The 25,626-nt window shown below is 40.6% G+C and overlaps 1 protein-coding gene across 3 annotated transcripts in view; it reads left to right on the plus strand.

Annotated features, from left to right (window-relative positions):
• The first annotated feature begins 1,770 nt into the window (after window positions 1-1,770).
• The window catches only part of TENT4A (terminal nucleotidyltransferase 4A), a 56,464-nt gene continuing 32,608 nt past the window's right edge, over window positions 1,771-25,626 (plus strand). For all 3 annotated transcript variants that reach the window (XM_084208504.1, XM_084208505.1, XM_084208506.1), the window contains exons 1-7: window positions 1,771-2,845; window positions 16,359-16,482; window positions 17,926-17,972; window positions 18,882-19,002; window positions 20,517-20,624; window positions 21,309-21,437; window positions 22,505-22,718. In XM_084208504.1, the coding sequence (XP_084064630.1) occupies window positions 2,028-2,845; window positions 16,359-16,482; window positions 17,926-17,972; window positions 18,882-19,002; window positions 20,517-20,624; window positions 21,309-21,437; window positions 22,505-22,718 (1,561 nt within the window). In that variant the 5' untranslated portion in view covers window positions 1,771-2,027. The remainder of the gene's footprint in view (window positions 2,846-16,358; window positions 16,483-17,925; window positions 17,973-18,881; window positions 19,003-20,516; window positions 20,625-21,308; window positions 21,438-22,504; window positions 22,719-25,626) is intronic.

Genomic DNA, 25,626 nt, shown 5'->3' on the forward strand with positions numbered 1-25,626 from the left:
CTCATATCAGTTTCCCTTGCTCTGAAGTCTAAGGGCATAGTTTGAGAATACAACTGCATCAAGCACAACTATCTTTTGCTAACAAATGACAGTCTTGTTCTCTCATCCTCTCTCCACCCCCTCCTTAGTGCCAGCTCTGATCACAAAGTAAGCTAATTCAAAATGAACTGCTGAAAACTATTACTTTTCTTCCAAGTGCGGTCTTCTCTGAATTAAAAAGTTAAATTGGCTCACTGATCAATATCAGGGATTGTGCAAGGCAGCAGGGAAAGGAATTAGCAGGATTATAGAGAGCAGGACCTCTCCTTTTCTCACCTTCTGCAGCAGCTAGTTCATTCAAGAAGTACCACGCAGCTGCATTGGAGGGCTGTGCTAACTACAATTCCCTGATAGTATTTGGCTTTATGCACGCACAACTCTTCTCTGTGCTGTTCTGCAGTTAGGTTAAGGGCTCTATTGAACGGTCTGGGGAGTCCTAGACTGCTGGAGTTTCTGGGGATACCTCAGGAGAGGACACTTTATCCATATGCACACTGAAGCTGCCCAGGGAAATAGGCATATCACTGGATTAGAAAGAGAACCATTACAGACATCATTCTGGGAGGCTGGCTCTTAAAGCCCATCATCAGATCATGGTGCGTCTGTGTCTGATCCTGTTCCACTAGCAGCGTCCGTTTTACTTAGTGATCACTGCATGCGAAACCCATCCCTTAGAGACACTCCTTGGAAGAGGCACTGTCTCCCTGTCTTGCCCACAGTTCTGGACTCAAGCCCAATAAAAACTGAAGTACCCAGTGGAAATGCTGTGCTTTCTTGGTGCTACCAATCCAAGGAAAGCCTTCCCTTGGTTACGAACTTGCCCGGCGCTGCCGGACACATCACCCAGGCCTCCCCTTTCCCCCAGGGAGCAGAGTGGCCCTGCCCAGCCCCACACTCTCTGCTGCTCAGTCTCCCTAAAGGAGGTCTGCCTGCACTTGCTTCTCCCCTGAATTAGTCCTCAAAATCCACCCTTTATTTTTGTGGGAACTAGGCTACACTTTTTCCAAAGGGATGAGCTGTGTCATGGAGGGGTCAGACAATGCAGTATTTGTGAGAAGCCAACACGGAGGCAGGGCTGCAGCTGTGCCAGCCGCTCACGGAGAGGCTTCAAGGGAGGACAAGTGAGAGGGAACCTCATGAACGCCTGTAAGCATCTGAAGGAAAGTTGTCAAGGGGATGGAGCCAGGCTCTTCTTGGCGGTGTCAAGCAATAAGGCAAGAAGCAAATGGCAGCAACTGATGCAAAAGAAGCTCTACCTATACATGAGGAAGAACTTCTTTGCTGTGTGAGCGACCGCACACTGGAACAGGTTGCCCAGAGAGGTTGTCGAATCTCCCTCACTGGAGATTTTCAAGAAGCGTCCGGACGCAACCGCGTGCCACGTGCTCTGGGACGCGTCTGCTTGAGCAGGGACGCCGCAGCACTGTGGTCCCTTCCAGCCGGACCGACTCCGTGACTCTGGGGGTCTCGGAGCTGCAGGCACGGCACCACGGCTCCCCTTGCCTGCCTGCCCGCCCGCCCGCCCGCCCGCCGCCGGGGCTGAGGCACGGCCGCGCGCTCCGCGCCGGCGCGGGGCGGGGGAGCATTCCCAGCTCCCGTCTCCCTCCCGCTTCCCGCGCATGTGCGGTTGCCAGGGCGGCCGTCTCCGGTGAAGGTTTAAAATCTGCGGGACATGCGCAGTGCCGCTTCTGGCCCTGGCGAGGGGGACACGCCACATTGGAACGGCGAGCGGAGCGCTCCGGGCAGCGCCGGGTACAGTTTGCGCCGCCTTCGCTTCTTCCCGAACCGCGCTCGCCTCGCCCGGCTCTGCCTCCGGCCGCCCTGCCGCCCTCGCTCGATCCCTCCTCCCCGCGACACATGCCGCTGCTGCCGGGCCGCTCCTAGCGCCGCTGCCGGGCCGAACGAGCGAGGGAGCGGGCGGTGAGCGGGCGGCGGCGCGGAGCTCTGGCCGGGCAGTGAGGGACGGCGGCGGCGGCGGGCGGGCGTGGATGGATCCCCGCGTGGCCTGGATCCAGCCCGAGCAGAAAGGACCCGCGAATGCGCTGTGGATGCAGATCTGGGAGACCTCGCAGGGCGTGGGGGGCCGGGGCGGCGCCAGCTTCCCGCACTACCTCTGCCTCAACTCCCCGGCGCTGGACTCTGCCGCCTCTCCGCCCCGCGGGCACGGCTGCGTGCGGCTCGGGGCGCCCGGCGCCTGCTGCTCCTCTTCCTCGCCGCCGTCGCCTTCGCCTTCCCCGCCGGCCCTGCTGACCGGACTGGTGCCCGCCGTCCCCGGCGGCCCCGCGGCGGTGAACGGCGGCGGCGAGGGAGGGCGGCGGCTGCAGAAGTCGCCTTCCGTGTCTTCCTCGTCCTCCTGCTCGTCGGTGGAGTCCGGCACCGAGAGCCCCGGCTTCTCCTCCTCGGGATCATGCAGCGGTGGCGGAGGCGGCGGCTCCTCCTCTTCCTCCGGCGGCCCCCGGGCGGTGGCGGTCGCTCCTCCCGGGCTGCTGGGCAGCGGGGCTGGACCCGGGGAGTTTTTTAACTTCCACGAGAACAAAGTGAACGCTGTGAATGGGCACCACCAGCCGCCGCACCCGGCGCGCAGCCCGCACCCGCCCCCGGCGTCTCCCCAGCAGCACCAGTACCACCCGGGCCGCAGGAAACGGGAGAATAAAGCCAGCACCTATGGGATGAATTACCTGCTCTCCGGCAGCCGCGGCGTCGCCGTCAACAACTCCCCCCACCAGCAGCGGCAGCCGCCTCAGCCAGCGCTGCAGAGCCCCGGCACCCCCTGGAAGACCAGGAAATACAGCCCGGGCGTGCAGGGGTGAGCAGCCGCGGCCCCGGGGGCTGCTGCGGCCCCAGAGGGAAGGGGGGCCTCGGCCGCCTCCTTCCTGCGGCCCCTCCGGGAAGGGGGGCGGTGGGTTGGGATCACACGAACTCCTCTGGAGCGGCAGGGAGGCCGATGGCAGGGGATGGCGGGGCACAAACCCGTGCCCTTTTGTAAATCACCTTGGTCTGTGCCGGCTGGGTGGTTCTTGGCCGAAGCAGCCATTCATGCAGTGCGAGGGAACCCGTAGATGCAAGGGATTAGGCCTTACTTTGTAATATGTTGAGAAGTGAAGTTGTCAGGCCATTGTTAGAGGTCACCTACAATAATTAAAGCAAGGTGTGTGCAGGATGCTTGTCAGAGCTACCAGGTCTCAATTCAGATTGTAAGGGCGAAGTGGAAGGCTTCCGTTCAGAGGGACTCAAAACCTTTGTGTTAATTTTCAAATGCCTCTGCTTAGGCTACAGCAAGCTGGTTAGCTTGGGGAGTGTTAGTAAGATCACTTGAAAGGAAGGTGCCGAGTTCTGTCTGAGATAGAGATGAAAGTCAGTGTAGTCTTAGAACATTTCTCTCAAGTGTGTTTTAGCTCTAGGATAAATTGAGCTAGCCAATACCTGTACAGAAATCTTGTATTTTTGAAGAGAGCGTTTTTATGAAGCTTACCCTGTCTCATAAGCCATACCTTTCTCTTATAAATGGCTAGTCAGTAAGGCCGAGTATTCAGCTTGATCTGATTGGCATGGAGAAGGGACTAAAATTGAACAAAGCGTGTCTGGTATGCTCTATGAGATTGCTGTATTTCACCTGTCAAATTTCATTCAATCAAGGGGAAATGTTACTTTCTAAAGTTAAGGTTATTTTATTCTTGGAAGAAGTGCTAGCTGCATTGACTGACTCTAGCAGATTTCTGATGTCACTTCAAAAATAGTTTCTTGGAACATCCTAACATCAAGACCCTTGGATGCCTGTGGAATAAAGGCATTGCATATTTGTAGAGGGGAGATAGCTAAAGATAACAGGGTATGAGCTGGGGATTTTTAAGTGAGAGATTTAACTTAAGGACAGTGTCTTCCTTTTCTTTTTCATGTAGTACTGTCAGGTGCTGAGTATGTTAAAAGTCATGAAGAAGTACTTCAATACACTTTTAAAGTTATATTTTTGCAAACCATAGCCTCAATAAGGGGAGGACAAGACTTCTGACTGCTGCTTTTTAATTCCAGACTGATACTAAAACTTCAAATTTCTTGCAGGAAGCTAGAATTTAAATCTTCAAGAGGTGTCTTGCACTAGGAGCTTTCATAGAAGTTTGTATGAATCAAGTTCCAATAGTATCTTTAAAATAGTGTGAAGTTTTATTTTTTGTTTTTGTAGAGATGTGGTAGTTTTTTAATTTAAGTCATCTCAGTGTCAGTGAGGCAGATCTCCAGGCAGGTGGGGGAAGGAGCAGCCTGAATTCATCCAGCAGTCTTTGGCAAATGGCAAACCTGTGAATCAAATCCAAGTGTTGCAAGTTCTGTCCTGTAGCTGTTAGGCAGCACCACCTATGCCATTCACATAACTTTTTTTTTTTCATCTTCTGTCCTGTTTTCTTTCAGCTTTCATGTAATAGTGGCCATGCCACTCTTCAAGTATGAGTTTCTAGGGAATTCATACACAAGGAAATTGTTTAGCTGAGATTCAGTTGTGCTGTTCAGTTCTGTAATGTAGGTAGTTCTTTTGCTGATGTGTTAATGACAAGTTTTTTGCTAAATATATTTGAAAGTGGAAGCTGTGTTTCCTGATATTCTGTCAAGGATCTCTGTTACAAAAGTGGGACCTGATTCTGGCAGTGGGATATGAGTTTCTGCAGCATGTGTGATCCTGTAGTTCCAGAGCATTCCTTAAAGTAGTAGGGAACTAACTAGTGCTGAAGGAGAGCATGAATCTTGAAACCATATACCTAAATATGACAAGCAGTTTCTGCCTTAAAATTTGAGTTCTGTTACCTCAGGTTAATTTTTAACAAGTGTATATTCTTAAATAATTTCCTCTTTAGTGTTAGTAATTTTTTATTAAGTGCTTGCATGATTGAAATAAGAATATTTTCATTGATGGATTTAGGTATCTATCTTCTGCAGTAATTCCTGTTTGGTGGTGAGCTTAACTTTCTCCTGAAGCCTGGCTTGTGTGTTATTTGGCAATTCAATTGAAAATGCGCTGAAAAGGCTGGGTTGGGGACATATCCCTACAGGAGTTTCTTGTGGATCCCTTATGTTACTTTAGTTGCCTGCTGTTCCCTGGAACTGTCAGCTGGTTGACGGAGCATCTTCAGTGTTGCTGTCCTGGTATATGCAACTGTTGACAAATGTGGTCCTGAAAATCTTCAGCTGCAGTCTGGTTTGGGCACTGATTAGAGGAGGAAGGACTTGATCATAGGTCCTCTTATGCTTACCCTGTACCTGAATGGTGGAGCTTACTCTGCTGTGAATATTGCTCGTAAAAAAAATGCTTTTCTACAGCATGCTGAAAATTCCAAGTGATACGCAGTGGCTCATAGTGTTACTGTATTGTCATCTGGTAACAGAGTAAGCAGGGTAGTGTCTGTTAGTCCTCTCCCAGGCTGCAGTCCTACTTCTGAGAATTGTGTGCTTTGAAGCAGTACTGTGCTTTCCTGCTTTCTCATTCAGAGCTGAGGTTGGTCTGTAGCACTGCAAGTCACAGTTTTATTCATGCTGCTCGTAGTCAGTGGCTTTGTGATGCTAGGTGTGGTGATGTTTAGGAATACTGTATAAATGCTGTGTTTTCCCCTGTTTTATGTACATAATTCATTTTTTTCATGCTTTCACCACTTTGATAGCAGCATGACAGTCTTTGTGAAGAAATTTTTTTCCATAAAACACAAGTGTGAAAAGCTGTGTTCGATTAGATTTCATCCTATAGCTGTTCTTTTGGATACCCTAGATTGTCCCATGTCATGCTTTTAACAGAATTTTGGAAGGTAAGGAGTAAGGAGATTGAAGCCATCTTTATTCGAGTGCTTCAACAGAGTGATTAATATAGCAACAGTGTGAATTCCTATGTGCCTGGGTTTAGTTTAGGACTACAGATGACAAAATGATTGGTTTCAGATGCAAGGCAGAGAAGTATCCTTTAATATTATGAGGTTAATTCAAGCTGTTGTGACTGATCTTCAGAAGTGCGTGTTATTTCTTGGTACTGTGAAGTGTCCTCTTGTGTGTAAAACCTGCATCTAGCCTCTTAGGGTGTGCATTCTTTACTGAGCAAATACCTTCTGTTTCTGTAAAGTCAGTATCTTAAATATATCTGAGTAATTTAAGCATCCAGAGAATTTAGAAGTGCTCAAATATTACTTCAAAGGATGGCATCAAGCTATTCTAAACTTTTTGCTAAGGCTTCTACTAAGCCTTTCTACTAAGCCTTTTTGCTAAGGCTTTTGTTTGGATGCACAGCTAATGGAGTGCTTTCTCTGAAGATGTAGCAAATAGCTTGTGAATAATATAAAATTACATCACATTTAATTACTTTATGTCTTAATATGAATTTAACAAAGTAAGTAAAAAATTAAAGCATTTTTAACAATATGAGTCTGTACTGCTTAATACTTTCAACTAAGTGTTCAGTCTAATTGTAGATGTTGAATGAGATTAGTGCTGAAATACCTGGCATATTTGCTTGACACATTACAGTGCTGTGCAGAAACAGCAGAACTGGCTTGTTGAGGATTAGTTTGGGTACCAGAACTGTTATGATACATTGGAATGGTGCTCTGCCTGGACTAATTAGTGTTGCACGGTGTCTGATAACTTCCTGCATTCATTCTTCCCCCTGTATAGCTGTTGTCTTTAACTCTTTCTTGATAATGGCAAACAAGTTCTGCTGTAGAGTACAAGAGCACCAAGACCTCCACATTTCCTTTTCCTGAAGGAGGATTCAGGGCAGCATTCCGTAATGACTACAGCAGGTACTTGGAGAGAGTTCTCATAAGCAAGGTAAGCTTATGGCAGTGCTTCTACAGAAGACATGTTTCAGTGTTCACCAGTTTGCAGCTGAATGATACTGTGCACAAAAAGTGATGTCTAGAGATACGGTGGTGCGCCTCTATGCTAAGCTTATATTAGATCATCTTTCTTTCTTCACCTGTATGCAGTGTTTCTAATTCCAGTCTTACAGGCATTTTTTGAATCTTTGATATATTTCAGAACTTTAACTAAGATAAATTTAATTACAGTTTAGTGCAGTGCACTGTTGAAAATCCATTGCATTTAGGGCTGTGCATAGCTGTGGTTGCATGTTTGTCAACCCTTTCTTCTTATTATCCTGCTGTCAGAGCTGTCAGATACAAATTAATGTGTGGGCATGCCACATTGTCAGCCCCTTCTGCAAATTTTGTTTTCTTGTGCTTTGAACTGAAAGAATGTAGACTTTGGAAATGCTCTGAAGCCTTTACTATCTGCAGTGAGATGTCCAGCGCTTGTAAGGGCTTTAGGGGCCTCCTGAGGCTGGTTATTCTTAACTTCTCCCTGCACTTAACAGTGCTGTCTTGTTCCAGCACCTTCTAGTAAAGAATCAGCATAGTGGGCTATGCTTCACCCACACTGCTGTCTAATCCTTGGTGTCTGCTGTCTGTGGTGCTAGGTGGACACCTGTAGTGGAAGTGTTGATGTAGGAGGCAGGTCATGCTGGCATGTTACACTCAGTTTTTGTTATGCTTGACTATAGGGTCAGGGTAGAAGTAGGCAGTATATGCTGGAGTGTGTGCAAGGAGAAGTGTGGAAGTAGTTGCCTGTTAATCATAGTAAATTTTGGGAGAAAGCATCAGGATGTAGTTAAATGGATTGATTTCATGCCTGAAGCTTGGTATGAAGGGAGGTTCCAGGGTAGCTGCTGCATGAATTGTCCAGCAGAATAGAACATCTTTTTTCCTGTGGTCAAGTAAGTTGCCTTGGTAAAGCACAAAATTTCTGTGCATAGTGGGTACCTAGTGTAGAGTTAGAGACTGATGCTGTGGGGAGTGGAATGAAAGGAATGTTTTGGCAGCAGTAGGCTCCAGAGTCACCAGAGGTACTAGAGGTCAGAAAGGCTGAGCTACAGTAGTAAAACACGAGAAGGCCTTGCATGACAGGTGCTCACATCTGTGTGTAAAGGAGAATGGGACATGTTTGGAGCAGTTTAATCCTGGCATAAGCTTCATCGTGTTTTTGCCAGTTGTTAGGCTTTGGCAGTAGAGACAGCTGGCACTAAGAACATCAACAGCTGTACTGGGTGAGACCCTTAGAGGCCAATGCCAAATGTTGGGAAAAGAACATATCGACATGAGCTTGTGGTGATATTTTCAGGAAGCATCTCTCAGCTTTAAATTATTAGTGGTCCTTGGACTGCCTGGGTTATAGGCAGTGCATTGTTATGCTTATTGTAGATTTTATTTATGAAGGTGTCTTGCCTTGATCTTTTATGGTCGGGGATTAGCAATGACCTGTGGGAGGATATTCCTCAGTAAAGCTATGCATTATGTAATGGTTTTTTTTTTATCCTGAGGCTGTCACTAGGGTTGTAGTGGCTGCCACTTGCAGGTCTGTGCATTACAGAGGCAGGCCATGGGTGCTTTTTGTAGGGAACTTGAAAAAGGAGGAGGGGGGAGGTTGAACAACCTGACAGTTGTTTGTTTTCTAGTCTGTTAAATCATTTCTTGTATTGAAACTTGTATTGTTTCCTGCCTCTAGATGTTTATCTCCTCTGTATGCTTTGCAGTCCCTGCTTTATCTTTGGAACTCATATGAACCATACCTGTGGGTGATAGTGTCACAGTATTCCTGCATCTTGGGCTATCTTGTTCTATCTTGTATTCTGTCTCCTCGTTACTAACATGGGACTTGTCTGATGTTTCTGTGCTTGGAGGCTTCACCTGTGATCTTCCTTTAATATGGAAGCTAAGAGTTCCATCTGCTTGTTTCCTGGTTAAAACATTTCTTTATCTATATGAAGGGTCTTTCCCCTCATCCCATGTCAGCTTAATTTCTTCATAAGCCTGCATAAGGGTGTATGGGGCCATTGTCAAATGCCATTTGGAAATCCAGGATAATAATAGATTTTCCTTTGTGGTTCTCTGATTGTTCCAAATGGCTCTGAATATTGTTTTTGTTTGGTTTTTTTTTTAAGGCACTGCATCTATTCATGATAGTTATATTAGCATCTTGATATAGTAATAGCTATTCATTTATTGCATTGATTCTGCTTTAGGCTACTTTGACTATTTTGAATGTCAAAGCTAATCCTTTTAAATTAAAAAAGAAGGATAACTACTTATTGTTCTGGTACAAATGCAGTATCGCGTGAGTATGACTTTTGGTGCATTCTGAATTACAAGGAAAAGGTTTTGCTGTGAAGTGTTTTCTATTTAAAAGTCTGGGGCAAGTTCTTCCTTCATAGTTGTGGATCAGGGAAGTCTCTGAGGAATTAAAAAAAATTAAATACTAACTTCTTTACATATCCTGCATTTGGATCACTTAACTTTCTCTGAACTGATAACTTAATTCACTTAACAGAAGCAGGTTTTTGGGCTCTTGAACTAGTTTAGCCTTTCTCAGTCATAGCTTTGCATCTCATTAAGTTGTTCCTCATAATCGTTTTTGATGTCCTTAATCTTCCAATCCTCTTTTCCTGCTTTGTACATGACTTGAGGATTTCTGAAGACATCTTTTGATGGAATCTCTGACAAACTAGGAAAAGCTCTTTTTTTTCGCCTAAAATCTGATTAGTGATGCACACTAAATAACCAGTGGTGATACCTTTAGAAGACTGAAACACATTCTTCTTTTGGTTATGATTTTGAAGGAGCTTCCTCTATTATATGGCAAACTGCAGCAGTACTTAAATCCAGAAAAGACTTTTCTAGCTTTTTTTTGCCTTGCAGAGATGCTGACTTGGAATGTGAAGGGTTTGTTGCCAGTAGTGCTTTGATGGGCACATTTTGAGTTAGAGTCTGCTGCTCAGAATTATGTCAAGAGTTGCTTCTCTTTAATGTTTCAGTGGCTAACCTGATGTAATGAATACCTGATCTACATGGGCTAAATTAGTCTCTCATCACTAATACATTTCTGCTGTTGCAGTCTGACTTGTCTGGGATGTTAATCACTTGCTATCTTTGAGCATTTGGAAAAGAATGGTATTAAGACAAGAATTTCAGGGTTTAGTGGTTCTATTTATTGGCATAGCAAGCTTGCTGATGAAGTCCCAAGGTTTAACGTATGGCATTCTCCTTTACTGGTGCAACAAAATGATTGTGATGTTTTCTTGGTGGTGTAGGGAGGTCCATCAGTCCAAGTCAGGAGTAATGCACTTTAGAAGCTTATGTAGCAGATGTACATTGCCATGTATTGAATTGGAGATGTACATCTGCTTATTTTTAATTTTTTTTTAATGATGCAGCTTTTTCAGAGCCCGTCCAGCTATTAATAAGGTAATTGGTTGAATTTTATTGGATTGATATAATTTGCAAAAATATATTAGTTTCTGATTTTCTTCAAAATGCGGACAAATTGTTACATAGGTCTGGACGTTTGCAGTGTAAATCAATCCAACAAACTTGTGCATCAACTTGTCAAGGTGTTTTTAAGAGGTAAAATCAAATTGTCAAGAAACTTGGTCTGAAGTTAGGATGGGCTCTGACTTGCATGACTCTGGGGCAAAGAGAAAGCTTAGAGAGCAAATAAGATCAATATGATCTCTTGTGGAAAATGTACAGTATATTTGTTCTGTGGTTACTTTTTTTTGTACTCCTTTGTAGTTAACTTGCAAAGCAAGCTCAATTCTTATTTGAGTTTGGTATTTACCTGTCTGTAAAACATTTCAGAGTTCAGATTCATAAGTACTATATAATTTTTTTTTTATTCTGCCAGTCATTGTAGTTTGCTGCCTTCCATACAATTAGAGTGACAAAGTTAATTGCTGTCTGAATAATGTAGTAGTGTGAGACTGATTTGGTGCAGCGGTATGGTCTGTGAATGTAGCACTGTGTTTTCATAGTTTCTCTCATTTGTAAGCTTAGAACATTGCATAGGGCATGGAGTAGTAGTAGTGCTGCCAGAGCCTTAGTGGTGTTGAGAAGGACTAGTATGCAAAGGTAAAGGCATCTGATGGGTGTTGTGAGTGGGAATGGGAAGAATTGTAGTTCATCTCTTCTTGGTCTTAATCTTAGATCATACTGGAAGAAGGCTGTCTCAGAATGCATCCTTACTTTCACATGCGCTGTCTCTGTGTGTGTGTGTGTAGATATAGATATATATGTATCTCCTCTATTTCACTGAACTGTGTTCTTTAGTTTTAGACTGTAAGACTGACTGATTTCAACTATTGGATGCATTTGATTGATGTAGTGTGAGATTTCACCTGCATTTCCATGATAATGCAATTGTGCTTTGCCCTAGTCATAGGTGAAAGTACAGTTCAACAGATTTCCAAAATATGTGCAGTGACTGACATGCATTTCATCATTTAGTCTTGAGACAGTGAAGTCACATGTTTTGGAATTCCTGCTTCATTGAAGGAATGTATTCTATGACTCGTAACCTTTATTTCCACAGAGATTCCTTTGAGATGCTGTGTATACCTCCCCATTTCTTTACCTCCATTTTCTACAAATCCCTAGTATTAGACCCCCATGCTTTAACTGTGACATCTGTTCTTTCCTTTTGTAAGGATACTTGGATGATGTGTTAGCCTTCAGCTAGAAAAATTCTCAGTAAAGAATATGTTTTTAAAAAGTGTTAATTGTTCCACATAAAAGATGCAATCATGTTTGTACTGTTCCTTTAGAATAAATTAATGTGCTTAGTAGTGTAATCATGTTGAAAAGGAACCAGATGCTTACTTGAGGGAACAAAGTCTCTGTAGGTTTTAATTTACCTTCTAGTTTGTTTATGATGTTTGTTTCAATTTTGTTTCACTGCATTGAAGTTAGCCCTTGAAGTAATAAGTCAATCTTTTGTAGAATATGTTTGCAGTAAATGAGTAAAATGGATGATCTCCTTTCTTAGAAATCTGCCTTTGAGGAAAAACATTGCAAAAGTCTGAGACTGTCACCTGAGTGTTATTTTAACCTAGAGGCTAGAAGAGTGGCTGCCTTTCCTTAAACAGTAGAAGGGATAATTTTTTGATAAACAGAAGATGTTAATTTTGTTGTAGTAGTTCAGCCTGTAAGCAGCAGATGCTTGCTGTGCTTAGCAGTAATAACATCAGTAAATGGTAGGTTCCTCCAGGCTGTTAAAATTAGCAACCTGAATAATCTAGCAAGTACAAGTAGCCTCTCTTTTTCATTCCTGTGTTCTAATCTTTCCCGTCTGATATTAAGTAAGAGTACAGTTATAGCTTACCAACAAGTTTCTTTCTCAGTATTTCTATAAATACAGTAAAGCTGTCTTGTGAAAAAGTTGATTAAAAGGCCTGCATTTGCTGCTGAGGTAATACAATGGGCATCTTAAAATGTTACAGGAGATTGCTTGGTGCTGTGATGCTGTTGGGAATCCAGATTCCTTAAGAAGCCTGAAGGAAATTGAGAAGACTGACTTGTTTATATGTTAAGGGAAGCTCTGTAAAAAAAAAAGAGGAGTTAGAATGTTACTTGTGTCTGCATGTACCTTATGTGCTGTAGATGGGAATTGTGTTCCTAGTGGTTAAAATAATGTCACAGCCCTGACTTAAAAAGTGCTTATGAAAATCATAGAGTGTACGTGGACAAAATACTTAAGTAATGACTATCCCTGTATTGGCTGGCTGACTGTTCCACAGTTATCTGGGTTTTTTTCAGACATTGCATTATTCTTTCAGCTAGTGAGAAGTTATACTGGGATTAGTCCTGAACAGCATACAGGATCTTATTTTATATACATCAGTTGGGGGTTTTTTTGTGACAGTGTTCCAATAACTTTATCTGAACTAAGATGTTTACAAAAATGCAAACTACTGTAACATTAAATTTTAAAAAAACATCTCTGTTTTGGAGAAGCTTCAGGTGTAAGCCAGAAGGTAAAATGCTACAGTGGTTGTACTGCCAAATGCTGACTGTGAGTATAGCATTGATTCTTATCCAGAAGGACATAGACCAAGAAGGTCTTTTAGAAACTCTTGAATTAAGGAAAACTGGAAAGAGCAAGCAAAATAGAAGTCTTCTAAGTCAGAGGGTTAAGAACTGGTTTGCCAAATGCATTAAGACCTGAAAGTCTTGCACATCAAAAGCAAGAAACTTGCCAGAGTCAGAAACTTGCCAGGGCTCAGAGAGAGATGTGAAAGGGCACCAGGGGGAACACAGACCATGTAGTAAGAACTAAGTGAACTAATTGCTTGCTGCCAGAGAAGGACTTCAGAGACTTAAGAACACTTTGACTCCAGGCAACTGCAATTTTTAATTTCAGAAAGAGTTTAAATCCAGTCAGCAGAATAATACTGGTTATGCAGCCGTGTCTTGTGGTATATGCCAAAGAATTTCAGGGGAATTAGCCATGAATATGGCTTGAACTCTAAATGAACTTTGCTATCTAGACTTCTGTTGTTGTCCAGTGCAGATTGAAGCATTAAACCAAGTACTGCCTTGCCAGTGTGAAGTAGAAAATATGAACCTGACATCATATTAAAGAGCAGATGAGGGAAGGTCATGTAGACTAGTGATGAGTGATACTCTTCTGTGTCTTTCATAATGTGGTTAACAATTGTGATTGTGTTAATCATTGGAAGAGAGGCTCAGTGTGGCATCAAATTGAGAGTACTTGTGTGTTGGCTATTTTCCTGAGCTCACTGATGCACTGGGGCTGCTTTTGAAAGGCTGTGCTGTGTGTGGTAGAAGTTGTGATAGGGACAGTTCCTCTTTTATTCTTTTCCTAATACAGGGTGGCTACTGTAAGTGCATTTTTCCTCAGAAATGTCTAGATCTCCTGGAGTGGTTGGATGGGGCTGATACCATAAAAACCCAGAACTACTTGCATCACCAAACATAAAGAAAGGGTCTAGTACATGTTTTGATTAAGGTACTTGTGTCTCACAGGTCTCATTTTCTTGAAAGATTCATTGTTAATCCATATTCCTGTGTTCAGTTTCATAACATAACTTCTGGATTCTTTTTCAGAGGAATGTTTGAGATTCTTTTTGAAGACTTGGTAAAAACCAAACATTTACAGGTTTGCTGAGTTAGCTCTTAGAAATAACCAAAGGAAAGAATAAATTATTTACTTTATAATAAGGGAAAGTTACAAATAGAAGTACTCAAGCCTGTTGCTTGATATGTTCATAAATACCTGGAGGGAAGAAATGAGTGAGAAAAGGATAGAAAGGATACTAGACAGCTAGAGCTGACTGCAGACAGACACAGTGGGAGTTTATTGTTCATTAGATTATAAAATTGCTGGTAAAATTAAATTCTAGTAAATATAGACTCATGACTGAAGAAAAATAATTCAGGCTGAATGCACACAGTGAGTGGGCTCTATGTTGATAGTTTTGTTCAGAAAACAGTTTGAAGCTCCTTCTATATGGTTTCTTTTAAAGAGCAGCTATGTGCTCAGATATCCTCAAGCAGCAATATTCCCAACTGTAGGGACAATAAAATGAAAACAGGTGTGTGTCCTGGACTGAATGGCAGAATACATGTTTACTGTGTTTCTGCCTGCCTGTCAGAAAATGTGGTGCAAATGGAAAACAAGCTGAAGAAGGTTAACAGTGGTCAAACTTTGGACTTCCTCTTATCAAAGGAGACAAAAACCTATGAGGATTAGTAGCTTGGAAAACTACTGGTGGACAGAGATAAATGGATTGAGAGCCTGAGAAGTCTTGTGTTTTGATATGAACTGCCAGTAACAACTTTTTTTTTGCCCCAGGAAAAAACATCAGATAAAATCATTACCAGGCATCAGTTTAAAATAAAGCACTCTTTATTCTGATGCATACTTAAATTCTCATTGAATGCCATAAATAACAAAAGAGAAATGGACTAAAAGACCTGGAAAAATCTATGGAACGAAGCTCTTTGAGCTAATAGGTAGCAGGTTGGGATTCACCCTGAACGTATGCTAGATGAAATTACTGGAGGCTTGGAAGGATGGCTGCCCCTTTGCTTTTCTTGTCTTTTCTTGCTTTCACCCTGTATCTGCCTACTGCAGATTATTATAGGCAGAAGGATGGGAAGTCTTTAGGCTGTCCCCATTGATGTTAGGTGTATTCAAGTATTTTATTCATTGGTCTTTTTGTCTTGGAAAGGTAGGAAAAAAGCATACTTTCTGTAAGCAAAACAAAGTAAGAGCATGTTAGTTTGTATTTTCTGTCTTGCTCTAAAATTTTGGAATAAAGTGTATTCATCAGCAAATTGAAATGTTAGTTAAATCAGCTGTGTAGTTAAATGTTCAGTTGTGGGTCCAAGCTCAGTTTAAGAAAAGAGAAAGGGCACACAGTAATTCAAAATATTTATGATTTTTGGAAGTATCTTTGAGCTTTGCTGCAAAAATCTCTTTGTGTATGGGAAGGAATACTTACACATCAAAATTTAGGCATGTGGTCTCTTGGAAGTTACCTACTAGCAGGGAAATTGCTGAATAAAATGAATTGCAAAAGTCTCAGATGAAGAGTTGAGTTCTACTAGAGAGGTATTAAATTTTGCTTTTGGAAGTTTAAGTATATAAAACTATATAAACTATAGATTGATTTTTAGGTTTAGGACAGCATTTGGATTTCACTACGATGTTGACTAGGTACATTTTGTGAGTTAGACAAATCTTAGAAATATGTCAACATCAAAAAGATGTTTTGGAAAAAATGTCACGGGGTAGTTATTTGCATTTTTGTTTGGCATGGCTTGATGCTTTTCCATTGAAGGCAAACATGACATTCACCTGAATACTCAGATTTGGCAGCAAGAGTTCTATAGTACTGGTAGATGTGAAACAAAAGGGCTTAATAGGTGTATAAGGTTCCAGCGTCCTCATGTAACATTAGTATAAAAATGCTTTACACTTGAGAATATATTTAACATTTCTCACTTTGAGTTCAGTTGGAAGGTCCCTTTCTATATGAATGAATGGCTAATGAAGGGCCTGAGTGTCAAAGTGTATGTTTTTACATCAAGAAATACTCAAATGTCCTTTTTATTGTCCTCTGCAAAACCTCACCAATGCCAGTGGCCTGTTTATAGTCTGTGTAAACTGCTGCATACACAGAAGTAAGAACTGCTGGAAGAATAAACCTGCTTGAAGACTTTGGTTGGTCTTGTGCTGCTTCACATTTGCATCATTATGTAGTTTTTAAGGCTCAGCTTTGTTTTCTAAAGAAGAGAATCATTAAGGATCAGGAATTGACTTTGGCCTTCACTGCTGAGTCAGTAAGAAATTTAGGAAGTGTCTACTAGAGTTAGTGTTCTGAGCTCTTGGGTTAAAGGATGATATTAAATAAAGCCTACGGCCTGTTTCTTGTAAAATTTATTGTAATAGTTAAATAGTTCAGTTGTCACTTTAACTGATTCTGCTTTCTCCATTAGACTACATGAAGAAATCATTGACTTCTATGACTTCATGTCCCCTCGTCCTGAAGAAGCAGCTATGAGAAGAGAAGTGGTAAAAAGGATAGAAACAGTCATCAAAGATCTTTGGCCTACCGCTGATGTGAGTGTAGCTTCAGTTGTGCTTTCCTTCTCTAGTAAATTGTAGAGCTTGGTTCACTTAACCTTGCTATTATCTTTCTTTCTTTTAGGAATGAACAGGTAACTCTTAAAGTTTAAGGCAATTGACTTAATATCGCAGTTTTTACAGTATTTGGCAATTCATTTTAAAATAAGTGGGGAAATTTCAAACCTAGATTTTGGCTTAATGAATTCTGCTGAATATTTTTTCATTTTGAGAGCTGGGAATGTGAAGCTTTTAGTAGTGCCTTTCTTAAAGTAAAAGCTTATTAAATTGATTGTCTCTGTATAATTTAATTTTGAATAATAAAGTGGGACTGACTACCTATGTATCCATTTCTGCAAGGAGTCCTGAATGTGTGGATATTTTTAAATCAAAATATTTTATGAAAGAGCAATTAAATGCAGATTTTTTTTTTGTACTCTTCGTGAATTTGACATCCAAGAATTGCTTTAGCCCCACTGTAGTCTGAAAATTGCACTCCCTGAGATATGTTGCAGTCTAAGCTAGAGTATTCCAAACACTTTGTTACCCAGTGAACAAGTTTGCTTATTCAAAAAGAATGTGTTCTAAATTGTATTTCTAGCATCACCTTTGTGATTGCCAGATTGTAGCATTGTCCTTAGCCACCAGAAAAATGTTTGAGACCATGGTGATTTCATAGCCTTCCGTGGCAGACAGTGAGGGCTCAGGCTACAGAACTGAACTAAAAATACTGTAAAGCCGATCTGCTTCATCTCACCCATGTTTTTCCTTCATAGTGAGATTTTTCTACTTTGTTGAGATCGATATAAACACTGAAAAGGGCCTGTGTTGCCTGGCCAAAAACTAAGTGAGCTTGTGCATTGGGCTCTGCTGTATCAGAGAGGGAAGGACATCTCAGTCCTTTAGATGGGAAGCTCACTGAAAGTATTTGATGCAGTCTGTGGGTGTATCTTCATTGTGCCTGCTTTTCCACACACCAACAACTGCTGCTACTTCATAGTTGTTCCTGACAGTAAAATCTATAGTATTCATATTTTTCTGAATGATATGTTTGGACGTACGTGCTGGTCTTTAAGCATAAAAATTTCCCTAAAACTCTTACAGTTTCAGTAAAGCTGTCCTGTAAGGAAAGGAAGGAGCAGGAGGGAAGGAAACTGATAAAAGCTTGTATGTCTGTCAAACTGGAAATAAGTAATGAAAAGAATTTCCTTAAATTTACTCTCTGCTAGCTGGATTGGTAGTTGTTTCGTGGTAAAGAAGCCAAATTTCCTCTAAAGTTGCATCTCTAAGAAAAGATGTGTTTGTCCAGAGAGTATATAATAAAGTAACTTTTTTACTGGCTATAACCTTAACAACTGGAGAACAGTATGAAGTTTTGTGAAAGAAAAAGGAAGTGAGAATTCATAATTGCAAGATCTTTTACTGCTCTGTTGTTTTCAGGTCCAGATATTTGGCAGCTTTAGTACAGGGCTTTATCTTCCGACTAGGTAAGTAATAGTTTACTTTTGTCTTCTTTTAGAGAAATACTAAATTTCAAAGAGGAGTTTGAAATGTGCAAATGTGTCAAGCTTTTAGTAAAACTTTTATATTTCATGTGACAAAGGGAAGAGCTTTTGAACGTCAAGATTTGTGATAAGTATTTGATGTATTATCTTACTGCTCTGCTTGTTGACCCTTTGGTGATTTACCTTTTCTTCCTTCTGTCTGGGGTTAGTCTTTGACTTTTTTTTTAAACAGAGAGTGAAACTGAATGCTTGGCATTTCCCTTGTAAAGATCATTTAGTTAAATAAGATAAATTACTTGGAATGTGTTTTACACAGAGTTACTGTGTAAAGTTAAAAGAGCCATCACAGTGCTGTATTCCCATCTTTTTGGGGAGCAAAATGTCTTACTTAATTTGGTATTTTGTATCACTTAATGGTTCAATTGGATGTGGAAACCTGTGTAGCTCTGCCTTGAAGATGAAGTTGTTTTTATATAAGTTAAATTTTCATAAGGAAAGCATGGGAAATTTCATTTCTGTGAATACCAATCACTGATAAAATTCTTTGGATTATTAAAATGCCCATCAACATGAGTAGATAGATGATGGATGGAATTGGACTGTTTTAAGTCAGAGGGGAGGGAGCATGAAAGGTAAAAGGGAAAGGAACTCCGAGGAAAAGCTCATCAGAGTAATGGAAGCAAGAAACTAGAATACTGCTTTGGGTCCTAAAATACCGTGGACTGTCTTGCTTAATGCTCCTAGAAGAAGCTTATTGGTAACCTATATTGCAAATTGCAAAATCATCACCATATATGACTTGTAATATGTAGAATGCCAATCTTACCGTATTTTTTTGGCAGTGTATTTTGCTTTAGATTTACTGGATTTCATGCTGTTCTTTTTGTCTAGTGATATTGATCTAGTTGTTTTTGGAAAATGGGAACGACCCCCTTTACAGCTGTTGGAGCAAGCACTGAGAAAACACAATGTGGCTGAGCCATATTCCATTAAAGTACTTGACAAAGCTACGGTAAGTAATAACTTTGGAATACTGAACTGGAAAACTTTCAGGCCCCTTCAGATATTGCTGATGTAGTATTCTTAATTCCTGAAGTAAATTATATTGTCTTAAACTCTCTGCAAGATTTCAGTGGAATCTGTATATGCTTAGCAAGAGCATGGAGTCTTTTGCATCGATGTCGGTAATTATGTGTACTGTGTTTGCTGAAGGCCATACTTTATATTTACATTGACAATAAAGATATGAAAGTTAGTATTTGCAAAATATCCAGTAAAATAAGTTAACTGTTTGCATAATATTTTTTCACTGACCTTTGAGGGGAATTTGTTAAGCCAGTAACTAGAGCTGTCTAGCTTTCAACATAATTTTCAGGTTGTCTTGTTTCTGATGGCATAGTGAAGTGTTCCAAACCTAGCACTGGGTTTTCCTGTCCAAAATATACTATTTGAGAGCTTTATGTCACTTGTCAGACTGATGTGTGGTATCTCTTGTGTCTTTCTTGTAAGCCTGAATCATGTTGAATATGTTAAAAACTTAATGTGTGAGAATTTTATGTTACTGAGCAAGTGATGTTTTCTTCAGGGGACTAAGGTGAGTATTCCAAACTTCTGTTAGCAAGCTTCTGTTTTGTGGTCTCTAAAACAGTCTTCCTCTTTTAGGTTCCTAATATTCCTGTGGCTTTCATTAGAGTAGCAGGACGTAGCAGTAGCTTTGGTAGTCTTTGGTTTAACTGAGAACTGTTGGGATTTTCAGAATCTGTATTACCAGTTAATTATGGAAAATGGTGCTAGGCTTACAAGTCTACTATTCCTTCTTATTTTTTTCTTCTGATACTGGTACAAAATGATGGTATACGTCTGCTCTTTTTTGTTTTCAATTTCAGATTAAAAATATGAGGAGTTCAATTTTATTTTAAATGTTATCAGCTGAAGTTTAGGTTATGATTGTAAGATGATTTTATAGGGCCTTCCAGGTGGTGGTGTGAAGCTAAACTACATAGTCATTTTATATTAATTTATTCCTGCCATATTACTATGGTGGCTTTGCTTTATTTTTTTTGGCTTTCATTTGACTCTGCATTGAACCAGGTCATCTTGATAAACCAACAGGCATTTCTTTCTGCTAGGCCGGTTTCCTGTCAGTTCAGTAAGTGAATGGTGCAATACTGGGTCACAGGAATGCAGTTCCCACAGGTTATGAGATTACAAGATCTTCTATTAATTAGAATGAGCCGTTAAATTAAGTAAATTAAGTTGTCGTATGAAACACTGCTGTTGCAGCTATGAAGGCAGCTAATGGCTATGGTAGAGTACCAGAGTGATGGTAAGTTAATGTGGTTGTACATTAATCACCTCCGTAGAAAGCACTCAGTGGTCAGTCAGGTTAGGATTGTTACTTCCCCTCAGACAGACTTGATAGTTGAAATCATTTTGAGTGCTTATATCCATGTGTCTTGAGTGAGCTAGGGAACAGCACCAGTGTTGTATTCCTGGGGATTCACGTTCTTGTCTTAATCTTTTCAGGTACCAATAATTAAACTCACTGACCAGGAGACAGAAGTGAAAGTTGACATCAGTTTTAATGTAGAAACTGGTGTGAAGGCAGCTCGATTTATCAAGGAATACATGAAGGTATCAGCCATGTATTGAAAGTTATGCTACTTACTAAGGGTGTGCTAGGTGCTTAGCTAACCTTTATTGGTATGGCCTGACAATTTATTGCTGAAGACTGTTTTCATTAATACTAGTTAAACACAGATATTTTAAGTTATCAATTGGTGTCCATTCAGTATTCCCTTTGAGTGCTAGGTGTTTGAGTAAACCTGTACACTCTGAAAGAACTACTATGTTCATGTCTAGATATACAGATAGGCACTAAACTTTGCTTCTGAAGCAAGTCTCTTTTCAAGTTTTGCTTACCTTGAATTTAAGTGATGCTGCATTATGAATACTGTCCTGCTAAACTGTCAAAAACCAATTCTGTGTAGCTACACACTTAAAAAGTTTCCTTTTATGCTCTGTAGTAAAAGTACTATTTAGAGTGAAAGCTTTGACTATAGTAAGTGACATTGGCATTCAAAGAAGGATCTAAAAGTGTTACTGTTTAGGTGGGAAATAAATTTGATATGTTAGGTCTTAGATCATGTAAGAGTTGAAGTCTATTCATCTGTTTCTAGAATTAAAAAAAGCAAGTTTCAGTTCTTCCTCTGGAAATATTTTTGTATTAGATGAATCTGTGTGTGCTGAGATTGTGTACTTCTTTATTTGTTTTGGAATGTTGACATTGTCATTGATAAAACTTGTTTTGCTTTGCAGAAATATTCTTTGCTACCTTACTTGATTTTAGTATTAAAACAGTTCCTCCTTCAGAGGGATTTGAATGAAGTTTTTACTGGTGGAATTAGCTCTTATAGCCTAATTTTAATGGCAATTAGTTTCCTGCAGGTAAGTGTTCCTTATTTGTTTCCATGTTCTTCAGAATATTTTAGGTTCTGTATGTATGTCCTTTTATTGTACTGTTTCTTCAGATGCCCCTTGCAAAGCGCAGCATTACTGTTATGGCTCTGAGTGTTTGACTCTTGAAAGATCCTGTGGAGTACCTCTCAGACATCCAGGATCTATCCTGTGTGAGCTGGAACAGCAGCAATTGCCTTGTGAAAAGGCATAGAGGCTATGCATTGCTCTCTACACTAGGCCTCTACCTGAATCATCTTAATGGTGCTTCATAAATCTGCAGGATGCATTTTTGTCTTTTGCTTCCCAGACTACTGGTACTGAATGTGCAGAGTAGTTGATTTCAGTGTTTATTAAAATGATGAAATCCAACAGTCAAGTTTTTTTTTCTTATATATTGTTTAGGTTTTGACATACTTAAGACTGGCAGATGCTGTACTTGACTGATGAAATTGTCACAAGTTACAATGTTAGAAACAAGTTACAACTTCTCTTAATATATTTTTGTGACAGTGAGCCTCCTGTAGGTATGATGAGGTATTGGGTTAGCATCTCTCAGCAGCTGTGGTAATGGAAAACTTACATATTCTGCTGCTGGTGGTGTTGACTGAACTATTGCTATAGATTTTGTATACCAAATATAACAAGTAGAGATAGAGACACAAACTGTATTTCAGTTGAGGCAACTAGATTCCCTGCCACTTTCTGAAAGCATTGAGGGATGGATTTGCTGTGGAAAATCAGGTACTACTTTGTTACTAACTAGGCTATAATTTAGTGTGCAGTACTTAGTTCTTGTTTTTGACTTAGGGAAAAGAATTCCCCAATCCTCTAAAAGCTACATGAGGAAAGAGAAAAGAATTCTTTGGCTTTCAGATACTGCTGAAGGGCTGCCCCCTCTAGGTTGTGTGAGAATGGTTTAAGTACATGAAGAGTGAATTATTCAGTTGAGGCTTATGTGAAGAAATATTCAGCTGTTTAAATGAGCTTTTTGTTGCCCTGTGTTATGGTCTGAAAACTACTAATTTTTTATATGCAAAAACTGGTTTGTGTTGCAGCTACATCCAAGAATTGATGCCAGAAGAGCTGATGAAAACCTTGGAATGCTTCTAATAGAATTTTTTGAACTTTATGGAAGGAATTTTAACTACTTGAAAACTGGTATTAGAATAAAAAATGGAGGTGCCTATATTGCCAAAGAAGAAATCATGAAAGTCATGACTAATGGATACAGACCATCCATGCTATGTATTGAAGATCCTCTTCTGCCTGGTAAGACTGCACACTTCTTGCAATATTCCAGAGCTCTGGCTCAGCTTGTGCTCTCAGCTTGCGTTAGTCCGTCAGACAAGTTAAGAAGCTGCACTGGGAAGAGGCTGTTGCTGCTGTAGAGGTACAGTCAGGTAGGAGGGAGGGCTGAGGGATATGGGCCTGAGGTCTCACAAAATTCTTAGCCTTAGTAAATTGGTTTACATACAAACAGTGCAGTTGCATAGTGCTTTGGATCCAGAACCGTGTTGAGGACATAATGAGATTCTCTGACAGCATCGAGAGGTAGTGAAAGAAAGAATTCCAGGAAATGCTGCAAGGGAGGTTGTTAGCAGAACAGTTCTCCATTATTTGCTGTGAGAATGAGATTGGAAAGTGTAGCTTTTACTGCCACAGTCTGTGGTGCCATACTTCAGATAAGTCACACCATATGGGAAAGAAATGCCCCAGGTGCAGAACCAGTCCTGCAGGGTGGTACCACAGGGACTGCACAGGAACAGGGGTGGGTATCTGTAAAAACCAGCTGCGGTGGTGGTGGTGTGGAGAGCACTTTGCATATCTGGCTTCTGTGCTGCACAGGGATCTTTAGGGAATGCCAGTTAGTGTTTTAGAGTTGCATGTTCTTTTGATAGTAGTTAACATAAAATTATTTTTTTTTTTTAGATTTGGTTTTAATTCAGTAACCCTCAAAATAATTGAGCTTAATTTTGGCTAAGTGCCTCGGGAAAATTTCCAGCTTTAAAGTGCTCAGTTTGTATTCTATTTAGACCATCACAAGTAGCTGAAATTCCAAACCAGCTTTTTAACAAAGTCAATTTTCAGCTAATTTGGACTTCAGCACAAGTATTTCTAGAATGTAATTGGCAGTCAAAGTCCATACTGTCACATTTTGCGCATAGACATTTTACGGCACTTTTACACCACTTTTAAAGCAAGTACCATGGATCAGGAGCTGAAGTCTGGCACCTTTCTAAATACTCAATATGCTGAATGTTCATACTTCCCTAGAACAGGTTTCAGGCCATGATACTCATTTGTCTAACCATATCTCTGATATGTTTGTAACTCTGTGTCCATCATGACTCTTGTACTTGGCCAGGCATTAGGTTAGGATGTGATTGTGCAGAACTGTCATTGTCGTTGAGATTTCCTTTAGCAGCTGTGTACTTACTTGCCTGAAGACCCATTTGAATAGCAACATAAACCACAATTGTTTAGAGTCAAAAATCCTTACTGTCCTTCAGTTCTGTTCCTTCTGTCTGCTGGGGACTGAAGGAAAATAAATTGTGTGTGCTACGCAATGTTTTAATCACTGCCAATAGTACTCTGGAGAAGAAAAAAAAGGGTCTAATGGGGGCTCTGAACTGTTCTTCCTAGCATTAATCTTGCAGAAACAAAGAACTGTAGTTTAGAAGAAAGAATAGCTGTATGCTGTCAAAGAGTTGGTAAGAATTAAATTAAATAAAGAGTTTGTATGGTGTGAGATAATATAATTCTTACAGGGCATAGTGTTTTGGCAATGGAAATGAAAACTGACAATATTTTGAAGTTATCTGACCACTGTGTCTCATAGGAATATTTTTTAGCAGCTACCACAGACCTTCAGAACTTGCCAGATGAAGCGTGGAGGAAAATTACATAGCACATATAGGATGTCTCTTTGAATCAGATCTGATGAGTATAGCCTCCTTAGATTCAGACTTAATCATGTACTTCTACAGTATCTAAAATTGCCTGTCAAGTGTATGTTAGTAGCGTCTAGAATTCTGTTAATTAGTTTAATTCTGGTATTCCTTCTGTCTCAGTACAAAAATCTTTCCCAAGGGTTCAGGTCCTTGCCCAGTTTACAAGTCATCTCTGATGAGTTTGTGTTCAGATCCACTCAATGTCTGACTCTGAGGGTTGGTGGTAGTACTGTGAAGGAGATGGGAATAAGTTATTTTCATAAAGAGTGGACACAGATGTCTCAACTTTAAATTAGCATAAGCTGCTGGTGAGTTTTACCCCTGCAAACCTGTGTTTGCACTGTATGCACAGGTTTTTAACTTTGTTTTTCAATCCTTTTTTTTTAGCCTGATCACAACTGTCTATACGGTTCCTTTTAAACCTTGGAAGAATACTTGAAAATATAGCTTCTTAATCCCAAAATGAGACAAAAATACAGGGATAAAAAAAGCTCTCCCTTTCAATTTCTCAAAGATTATCAAAGTAGTGTAAAAGTCACTCCTGTCTGTGTATGCAGTAGTTCAGCAGTGGGATAATGAAGGGTATAACTCAAAAGAATAGCTTTAAAATGGTCTTGTAGGGAACAGGAATGTGTTTAGTGGACTTAGTTTCTTTAAGTTGAAGGAACTGTTTTTTATTCAGTGTGGGTGGTTTTATTCAGAAATGGTGGGTGATGTCTGACTAAGAGATGAAAGGTGTCATCAGAAGGATGTGATACATCACTCTAACCTGCTCATTACCTTGTTTTAGTTCCTGGGTTTGGGAGGAAAAGGCATCCAGGTTCCATATTGTGTTGTTGTATTGGTTGCAGTGGGTTTTCTTAGATTCTCTTAGGTACTGCAGGGTTTTTCAGAGACTGATCAGTGTGTGCCAGAAGATAATTTGTATGATTTAAGAACCAGGATTCCAACAAAAATGTCAGAAGTTGACACTTCAAGTGGGAAGCTTGTTGAGGTCCAGATTTGAGTTATCAGACTAATGTAGAGGTGATGCATTTTCAAGTAATCATTTATACTTGGTCTTCGTACATAGTCTAAGATCTTTCATCTTGAGTTAGTGTCCTAGGACAGAGTCATGAAATGAAAATCATTCCCTTAGTATTGTCTAAAGGAGGGAGTTTCCATAAACATCTTGTAGCTGCAGTGTTTCAGTTTCTCAAAGCACTTGTCCTTTTTGTAAAATATAT

Source organism: Fringilla coelebs (genome assembly GCF_963513975.1).
Source record: "Fringilla coelebs genome assembly, chromosome: 1".
Classification (NCBI taxonomy): Eukaryota; Metazoa; Chordata; class Aves; order Passeriformes; family Fringillidae; genus Fringilla; species Fringilla coelebs.